Source organism: Prosopis cineraria, unplaced genomic scaffold (assembly GCF_029017545.1).
Source record: "Prosopis cineraria cultivar Desert tree isolate PC_DT_omini unplaced genomic scaffold, ASM2901754v1 PC11, whole genome shotgun sequence".
Taxonomy (NCBI): domain Eukaryota; kingdom Viridiplantae; phylum Streptophyta; class Magnoliopsida; order Fabales; family Fabaceae; genus Prosopis; species Prosopis cineraria.
This window is the reverse complement of record NW_026555342.1, coordinates 43,787,545-43,798,436: the sequence shown is the minus strand read 5'-3', so window position 1 is coordinate 43,798,436 and position 10,892 is coordinate 43,787,545. Positions and strand designations below refer to the sequence as shown.

Below are 10,892 nucleotides of genomic sequence, written 5' to 3'. Positions count from 1 at the left end.
TTAGAATTATTTATAATGTTAATTAAGAATTTATGAAAGTTGATTATGAAAACCAATTACTTATTATTTTTTGGCATCATTTAAAAAATTAACAAAAAAATACTTAAAAAATTTTATAGTATTAATTAAAAATTTATAAAAATATGTTGTGATTTAAGTCCATCAATAAAAATTAATTTATTATAAGCAAAAATTATAGTAAGATTTTAATAGTTCAAAGTTTATTATTGGCATTGTCCATCCTTAATTGTCGTTTTTCGCTTTTTCTCATGTTGGGCGTCCCAACTTCATTGCCCTACACGACATTCAAACATCCTTTCAACGTACGCGTTCAAATTATAAAAAGAAGAGACAAGACACCAATATGATAAAACAACACATAAAGCACAGCAGGGAGGCCAAAATATTAAAATAAAATTGTCAAAAATAAATTACCAATATAAAATATAAAAATAATTAAATGAAATCATATTATATATATATATATATATATAAATTATAAACAAGTGTAACACACTTTCAATTTCTTATGATTTAGGAGAATTAGATTTAATATATCCATATATATTCAATTTCATAAAAGTAATTGAATGATCAATTAATTTTATATATAGAAATATGATTTTCTTTTACAAGCAAGGCTAACCATCAATTCAAATAAAATTGATAGAAATTATGTAGCGGTGTTTTAGACAAATAATGGCAAAACTATTTTGTATAATTCGTAAGTAATGTAAATTATTGTAATTTTTCCATGGTTGGGGCTTTCAATTTAATTGTGAAAAATAAAACATAAGAGTGAAACTAATCCCACAGGAGATAGTCAAACATTTCTCTACGCCAACCTCAAACATTACTCATTGCATTTCTATACTCTCCTTCTCAATTTCGATCTTCAGTACTTTTTCAATTTGGTGCATCCAACAAAACATGGCTGACTTCATTAATCCAGTCTTTGAGATCCTAACTTGTTTGTGTGGTTATTGCGACAAACGAGTAAAATCAATACGCAAGCTTGGAGAGGAGCTCAACTCTTTGAGAAATGCTTCAAATCAACTCAATAGCATGTACCTTGACGTCAAGATGAAGGTAGAAACAGCACAACAAGATCCAGATCCGGAGCTGATGGTTTTGAATGTGGTAAAGGATTGGATGGGCAAAGTTGAAGACCTTCTAGAAGAAGTCCAGACCATTCTGCATGAAGGTGATCAAGCAATGCAATCTAAGTGCTTTGGAGGTCGCTGTCCCAAGAATTGTCGAGCCAGATACAAGCTCTATAAGGTGGTTACCAAGAAGTTGAATGACGTCAATGATATTATAAGCAAAGGGCAATTTAGTGTCGTAGCAGAGAAGTTTGCTCATGATCGGTTTGATGAACTTCCTGTGGATAAGGCTGTGGGTATAGAGTCAACATTTGAGGAGCTACGTTCGTGTTTTGAGGACAATCAAGTGGGCATCATTGGCTTGTATGGAATGGGCGGGGTGGGCAAAACCACTCTACTTAGAAAATTCAACAATGAGGTCCTTTCAACCAAAAAACAAAGTGTAATCATTTGGGTTGTGGCGTCTAAAGATGCAGATCTTGTAAAAATTCAAGAGGACATTTGGAAGAAATTGCATGTCCTAGATGATAATTGGGATAACAACACGGTGGAAGGAAGGGCTCTTTTGTTGTACAATATCTTAAAGAAGAAAAACTTTGTGTTGTTATTAGATGATGTGTGGAAAAGAATTGATCTGTTGAAATTGGGGGTTCCTTCCCCTAATAATTATAAATACTGTAAGATACTATTTACGACTCGATCAAAAAAGGTATGCAGCTTAATGGGAGGACAAAGACACATAAAAGTAAGCTGTCTCACACCTGATAAAGCTTTTGAGTTGTTTAAAGAGAAAGTGGACGAAACAACTCTTGAACATCCCCATATATTGCACCTTGCAAAACAAGTTGTGGAAGAATGTAAAGGATTGCCACTGGCTCTTTGTACTGTTGGACGTGCCATGGCTAATGTGGTGACTCCCAATGAATGGAACCGTGCTGTAGATATTTTGAAGAGCTATCCCTCAAGGTTCTCAGGTATAGTTGAAGAAGTATATCACTTGCTTGAATTTAGTTATGATAGATTACCAAACAATGCCCACAAATCATGTTTTTGTTATTGTTCCTTGTTCCCTGAGGACCATAGCATTGAAAAGAAAGAGCTTATTTTGCTTTGGATAGCAGAAGGTTTTTTGGCTGAATTTGATGGTGATATACATGAAGCACGGAAGCAAGGAGAAGATATAATTTCAAGTTTGCTATACGCTTGCTTACTTGAAAATGGTGATAGAGAAAACACAATTAAGATGCATGATGTCGTCAGAGACATGGCTCTCTGGGTGGCATGTGATCATGGGAAAAAGATAACATTCTTTGTAAAAGATGGCTCGACGACTACTGGCCTTGAAGCATACAATCATGCAAAGTTGAAAGAGATAGAAAGGTTATCTTTGTGGAGTTGGAGTGGAAAGATTCTAAACTTCTCACAAAAACTTCTTTGTCCTAATCTCATCACTATGCTTATCCGTGGTCCTTTGATAGAACGCTTTCCAACAGAAGTATTTGTCCTTTCAAGTACTATTAGAGTGCTAGACTTGTCATATAATAGGGGAATCACAAATCTACCACCAACAATTGGGGACTTTATAAACCTAGAACATATGAACCTATCCTATACAAGCATAAAAAAAGTGCCAGAGGAGTTGAAGAATTTGAAGAAGTTGACGCATTTGTTGTTGAACTGTATTAGAGGCTTTGAATTCCCAAGAGAAATTATATCCAATTTGTCATCTCTTCAAGTTTTTAGTATGTTCACTTATAGAACAGATATAGATTATGGTGTTGATTTATGGTTGGATGAGCTAGAGGGCTTAGATCATCTTCAAGCTATACACATTTATATTACCAGACTCTCCTCTATTCAGAAAATATTGATCTCCTCAAAATTGCAAAGGTGCATGTGTCATCTAGATGTTTACTATGAATCGGATACAAGCTCAATCCACGAGTTGCTCTCATCACTTCGAAAAATGGAGCATCTTGAAACATTACAAGTTTCTTTGTCCCAAAAAACATTACGAGATTCGGACCTCATCAGTAGACTAGCTGACTTTGAAGGCAAAACATCAGAGCATATAGAAGCTGCAAATATTTCAAGGAGCTTATATTGGGGCGTGAATGTACAATCACCCTTCGCCAGTTGACTCTCGTAGGGTGTCGAAATATAGTTGACTTGAATTGGCTTATACATGCTCCAAACCTTGAATTCCTTGATGTGAGTGAGTGTCATTCATTGGTAGAAGTTATAACTGAAGATTTTGGGGCTGCTGACACTAGGAGAGTAGAAAGTAATCCTTTTTCCAGTCTCACTGATTTTTATCTGAAAAAACTGAGCGAGTTAAGGAGCATTTGCAGCATGGCATTACAATTTCCTTGTTTGAAGTATGTTGAAGTACGACGCTGTCCCAAATTGAAGAAGCTCCCATTTGATTCTCAAAGTGCATTGAAAAGTCTACAGACCTTTTACGGAAGTGATGGCGTGTTGGATCAATTGCAATGGGAAGATGAAGCTACCAAACATCTTCTCGTCTCAAAATTTTCAATAGCTGGTTAGTTTTTTCAGGTATTTGCCATCAGGTAAGTTTTAGAGTAAACTTATTCTCACTTTAATGCAAATGCTAATGTTTTATGATTGATCTAATTAAGCAGTGCATGCATATAAATATTTATCATGTGATTATTATATTTGTGAAGAATTTATCTTTTCCAAAATTTCATACGCATTGTCGTGTCTTAGCTTGATGATAGTTTTAAAACGTTTCAATTGCAGAATTTTTCATTAAAGTACATATAGTATATGAGAAAATTTGATATCACGATTACCTGCACCTGTGTAGTTTATTCTGGACTTTTATAGAACTGCATTAAAAATAAAGAGAAATATTTAATTTGACATATAAATCCGTTCGTGCTGTATTTGTTTTATTTAACCAACAATCTGGTTGTGCTATATTATTCGGCTTATTGTTTCTATGGGTTACTGATAGTGGGTTTAATGTACTTTAAAGTTTTAGCTTGGGCCTCTAAATGGGCTGTTTCTGCTATTTAGTTTGGCTGAAAAAATATGTATAATTCTTTTTTATACGTAAAAAACCATTAATGTATTATATATTATATGCAAAAAATCTATTAAGACTCACACGAGGAATAAAATGGTTTAATCTTTCAAAATTTTGGAATAATTAATTAATTTTTGAATATAATTCATCAAAGATATTTTTTTTTTCCCCCAACAATTCATCAAAGATATTCAAGGAGCCAACTTTGAATTTTAACCCGTATTCAAGATCTAATATTTTAGTAAATAATTTATGCATGCAAATTCTCGTGTGTAAATATATGTACATATATATTAAAAAATTGCATATAACTATTTTGGTAAGAAAATTACACATACATTCAATTATGGATATAATAATATAATAATATTTTTTTAAAAAAACAACACAAGATAATTTTGAAGAGACTAATGTGCTGTGAACTACAATAAGTTTCTTCTTAGTTGCTTTGTTTCAATGGATTTTTATTATATTTTGGGTACATTTAGTAAGTATTCCCTCTTATTTCTATTATAAGAAACCTCTAACTTCCTTACTAGAATTGATGAGAGATGGTTAAGTTATTTAATTTGTCTAAAAATATGATAAACTTTTAATTTTATCTATATTTAAATGAAAATTTTTCAAATTTGTATTACACTATGTCTCATAGTTAATGAGTTTAAATATAGATAATATTAAAAAAATATAATTAATACTACATCAAATGTCTTATATTAAAGATCATCAATTTTTTATAGAAGATGGCTTACAATGATAAGAAATGGAGTAGTTCATATATATCAAATTTAATTTTGAGGATCTATCCTGAGTTTATTAAATCTTCCATACCTATCTGTTTGCATTTTCTCGCTCATAGAGAGCTTGTTTTCTCTTTTATAGTTGTAATGGGACATTCTGTTTTTATGACATCTTTCATTTTGGAAAAAAAAAAAATTCAATAACAAACTTATTGCTTTATATAATCCAGAAAAAAATTTAAAATGCTTATACATTTTTAATTTACTGGGAGCCTTCACTAATTAGTTTTTTTTTTTTCGGATCCAGGGATGGATCATTCTAAATCATATTGCAGCTGGAGGTGTTTAAGACTTTTCTCTCTCTGGGAAAAAAACAGGAGGCTCTATGTTGAAAATAAAATTTCTTGAAAAGTGTGTGTGGATAATTGTTGTGCTTGTTTGCTATATCCTCTCAGTTTGTATTATTCTGTATTCTTTCAAGTACCTTTTATTGATATTACATCATTGTGATGTGGTTCTGGGGTTTCAATACTGTTCACGCATAAACAGTACCATAATGGGGTAACTATTTTCTTTTATATATGTCATGATGTATTGCAATGGCAAATTTCATTTGAATATATATATATATATATATATATCATCAGCTTCAAAAAAAAAACTTTTGACAATTTGAAATGATTGATTTCAAGGTGAAATCAGAGCTTACAAATCATCATTTATGAATTCAAAGTTTAGAAATGAATATGGCACAAGTTTTATTATAAATTTAGTATGTTATACTGTGATGATTATTGGTTGTGCTATAAGTGAATCAATGAGCCACATGTCCCTGGCCTAGGAAAGCACTTAATCATCCGACCCAAGCCAATCAACATAGCTTGAAATACTTATAATAGCTGAACATATGGTTATTCCATCTCAGCATTATATTTATGGCTCTCATCAATGTTTAATGGCTATGACTATGAGATTTATTACAACTCACAAGATATGCAAAACTAGAGGATATATCACATTAAAAATTCTTGGGCACAAGATTTGCAGACTCAACAAGAATTAACTGATGTTGTTCTTAATTACTAGCTAGTCATACTCTAGTTGGGAATGGACAGAAGTTAACAATGAAGAGGGACCGACCATGTTTTTAAAATTTGATCTGCCATTGCATTAGTAAAAGGTCGGTTTAACATTCAATAATTCAACTATGGTACTGTAGTCCAACTAGTGTAAACTAAAGTACTACTATCTTGGTCCTCGTTATAAAAAAGTGTCCCAAACATGTTTGTGGGCTGCAACAAGTGGGGAGAATTTTAATAAAGAGCCACCGACCAACTTGTTTTCATTCAAAGTTTTTAAATTTTTAAAATTTTACTATAATTTAGAAGTACTAATTTAATATTAAATTTAAAAAAAATGACAAAATTGCCCCCTTTTCAAATTAATATCAACACTTCCCTACTTCACTTGCTAATTACCCTACTTTACTTGTTCATTTACTTACAGAGTGTTGTTAATTACCCTATTTAAATTTTTTTATTTTAGGTATTTAAATCATTTTAAGACAACTTGTGGATTCCTATACTGTATGATATTCATTTACTTACGGACGATTGTTAACTGTTCTATTTCACTTGTTTATTGCCAGACTTTTACTTAATTTCATTTCGGGAAAATAAACAAGTGAAGTAGGGTAACAACATTTTGTAAGTAAATAAATAAGTGAAGTAAGACAGTCCTAATATTAATTTAAACGAAGGCAATTTTATCATTTTTTTTAAATTTAACATCAAATTAATATCTCTAGACTGCAATGAAATTTTAAAAAATTTAGAGGCTTTGAATTTAAGTAAGTATGATTAAAGAGTCTTTATTAAAATCCTCCCTATAACATGTCGTACAGCCATTGGCAAAACTAGACAATCACAGTGTAGTGAGGGGGCAAATGCAATCCTTTTATTATAAACCAAGTATACAAATTTTACAACTTTGTATCTTTTTTTTTATATTTTATACTTTCTACATTAAAAAAAATATTAGAGTTGAAAAACTTATTTGGTACAGATTGTTGAGAAATCATCTTATATTAATGAAAGTCAAGTAGTTACAAAGGTGGCGCTAGCATGAAACCTATAAGTCCTAGGAACTAAAATGAACATAAGCTGAGTGTATGTGGATTGCGAGTTTGCTGCTGTAGCACCGGAGGCTAAGGGCCTGTTTAGTAATCTGTTTTAAAAATAATTTTTTATTTTTTAGAATAAAAGAATAAAAAAATTTGTTTGGTAATGTGTTTTTAAAATGTGTTTTAGAAAATAAAAAAATAAAATATTTTTTTGAAAAATAAAAAAATAAAAATAACTTTCAGGTGTTCTGAGATTATTATTTTTGAGAATAATAAAAAATAAGAAAAATATCTATTTTTATTTTTTTACTCTTAAAATATGTTTTATAAAATATCAATTTTTAGAACAATAAAATGAAAATAATTTCAAACAGCTCTTGAGTCATTGAAAATGTGCGCGTTTTTTGGGGTATTTGGATCATTAATGATGATCCTTGATCTTTCTCTTGCCTTCTGTCCCTCCTGCAATAATGCTCTTTCTTAAACTTGCAATCATTCCCGTTACTACGTAGGAAACTTATTCCGGATCAGGGTCTCTCTCTTTTCCTTATTATTCCTTTTTTTTTTCCCCTTGTTAGATCAAAACTTTTTAACAGTTTTAATTTAATTTTTGAAAAAATTATTACTATAATTTCACATAAAAATAATTAGATCAAATTTTAATGGTTCAAATTTATTTATATATTTTTATGTAAAATTATAATAATTTTTTCAAATATTAATAAAACGGAACCATTAAAAATTTTAATTTAAGCGTAATGAAAAATGAAAAAAAAAATGAAGTGTAAAAGAAAATGAGAGGCCAAACTTGATAATAAAAAAGCTTGTGTTTCAAGTAATCCGCTATAAAAAAAATGATTTTCAGTGTTGACTTTAAAAAATCGCGATTGAAAATGAACAATCTGTGATGAGAATAAAAGTTTTGACTTTCTACGGTGACATTCAAAGTTGCCGCTGAAAGGGTGACTTTTTGCGACGACATATATAGTCACCGCTAATTGTCAGACTTTCAGTGGTGGTAAATGCATGTTGCCTCCAAAGGTCTAAGTTTCAGCAGCGACATATAAATTGTCGCTGAAAATTGACAATCAGTAGTTACTTTTTAGTATTGTCATAGAAAGTGAGACTTTTAGCGACAACTTTTTAGAGTCGCCGTTGAAAGTAAGACTTTCAGTGGTGGCTATGAATGTCACCGTTGAAAGGTTAATTTTTGTATTATCATCATAATTTTTTATTTTTTGTTTAATCTAATATTTAACATTTTAATACATTAATTTTGTTGTATTATTATAATTTTATAATTAATATGTAAAATAACATAATGAGTTTTCATTTAATATATTTTATAGTTAAATTGTAACTTTAAAATAATGAAATTATTTTAAGATAAGGTTAAGGTATTATTTAATGCTAATAAACCAGAGTAAAAAATTAAGCCAAACCATATTATTTTACGTCAATTTTCGTTATCAAGTAATGTTTGGTTTGATTCAGTCCAACTATTTAAGTCAGTTTGGTTAATTGATTTTAGTCAATTAACACCAAATCTAACTGAATTAACTAATGCATACTCCTATGTGAAATGATAAATTTATTCAAAAACCTAATGTTTGATATTTTAAATTGGGATGCATATAATATGGTAATGAGTCTCTATTTTCAAATGTTTTATAATTAAATTAATATTTTAAATAATAACACTACTTGTTTACAATAATTAGACATGTGATAATTAAATTCATTCATTCGTAGAATGATATTTTATCTAATCTAATTTTTTAGTTTAAATTTTTTATTTAATACTAGTAACTTTAAAGCTTGATACCAGTTTAGATGTTTCTAGTTTGATGGCTAATGATAGAAAAGAGAAAGATGAAAAGAAAAAAAAAGAGATATTCTAAAATTCTACTTTTAATTTTTACAATATATGAAATATATTTATGTATGTGATGCTATATGATTTTTTTTCTTTGATGTTATCTTGTGACATAAATATAAAAAAAATTAGATAATACAGTGTATAATTTTCTTATAAAATTATAATTTAAAAATAAAAAATAATTAAAAAAGTAAAATATAATGTAAAAACAAGTCAATTACATTATTTAAGAATTATTGTTAATTAAAATTAAAAATAAAATTTTAAATAAAACTAGCTAGAAAAATAAATAATTATGAACTAATGTTTAATCATCTATATTTTTTCTATTTATTCTTAGATATTTTTTATATTATAATTATAAATATGAATATTAAAATAAATAATATAATAGCCTCAAGAAGTAAAAAAATTAAAAATAAATAATACAAATGATATTATATCAATTATATTCATAGTTTACTTTAGACAAAATAAATAATATATTTTAAAATTTTAATAAATTAAAAGAATTAAATTGAAGTATTTAATGATAGTAATGATATTTTATAATATTTAATATTTAATATATATAAGTGTGTTTGTATAGTTTAATAATATATTAATATATAAATATATAAATAAATAAATAAATAAATATATATAATTATGCATTGCAGGTTCATTCCAGCTAAGTGGCAAAATAGTGGGACATAAAAGGAGGAGATCATGGGTTCAAACCTTAGAGGAGGTAACTTGTGAAATGAAAATATAAAGGAAAAATGACAATCAAGTCCCAAAGGATCAATTTTATACCAGTTAAGTCCCAACTAATTCTAAAAAGTCAATCAAGTCCCATGCTGTTTTTTCCCAATCAGAATTACAAAAGAAATGATGAAAATGCCCCTATGAGTAAATATAACATGTACACTCATCAGCTCCAACATTTTTCTCTCGATTTGTCTCTTTTCCGCCATTAATAAGAGCTGCATGTAAGCGGTGAAGCTGTACATTGAAGAATACCCATTTCTGAAATAGAGTTATGCTTGGAAGAGGTGAGTTGCCTTAATTATTGACTCAAGGAAGTTTAAGGAGTTGTGCTAGTATGTGTAGACAGGTATTTTTTTTTTTTGCAAATCCTTGCATTTGAATAAAAAGGTTTACTCCATGAAGGTCTGCTTGCAAAATGATTTTCGTAAGGAAAAAGATGGAATGGTTTTCTGCAACTGAACATGAAAGATTTTTTTTATTTCACGTTTCTAAATATTTGGCATGAAGATTCGACATTTTGCAACTGAAAGTGTAAGAAATTATCATCGAGTGTCCATATTTTAAGATGGAATGCTGTCACTGTTTAACTGATGTGAAAATCACTTATGTCAAAAGTAACTTGTTTCTAAGTGATATATTATTATATTTTATTTTATTTCTTGTAGGTTGATATTATTGGGTATGATGGAAAGTAGTTGTTTAAAGGAAATTTTTTGTTATTTTCATTTTGGTGGAGATATTGTAAAAGATATGCATGGGACAATGCATTATGATGGGGGGAGTTGTAATGGAAGAATGACTAGAGAAGGAATGTCTCTTGAAGGACTTGTTAGATTGATTTCATCATGCTTGAATTGTGATTTAAATGGAATAAAGTTGAAGTACACAATGAAGTTTGATTGCAATGCTCTTTTAGACCTTAAAGATGATGAAGGGATAAATCAATTAATGAAATTGAATGATAATTTTGCTCATGTGTACATCATTGGGAAGATACAGCAAAGTACAGAGGCAACAAGAGATTCAATTGATGGGTAAGTTTTTTTTAATAGTTGCATAATTAATATTATACTAATATGAATATGGATGGTAGTAATAAACATGATTTGAATAAAAATGCAGAGCAGGATGTTCAGCTAAGAATTCACATGCTACACAAGAACTTAAAGTTCTACCATGTGCAATACAAAGTATTCCAACACCAATGCCTGAGCTAAATGCAACAAAGTGGAAGGATTTGCTA

General features: G+C 29.3%; 1 protein-coding gene across 1 annotated transcript; it reads left to right on the top strand.

Annotated features, from left to right (window-relative positions):
- Window positions 1-836: 836 nt before the first annotated feature.
- LOC129287165 (probable disease resistance protein At1g61300) lies at window positions 837-5,454 on the top strand. Its single transcript, XM_054923337.1, is given in 3 exon segments — window positions 837-3,201; window positions 3,204-3,676; window positions 5,206-5,454. Coding segments are annotated over 2 exon segments (2,721 nt in total). The 5' UTR covers window positions 837-930; the 3' UTR covers window positions 3,654-3,676; window positions 5,206-5,454.
- The last annotated feature ends 5,438 nt before the right edge of the window (window positions 5,455-10,892 follow it).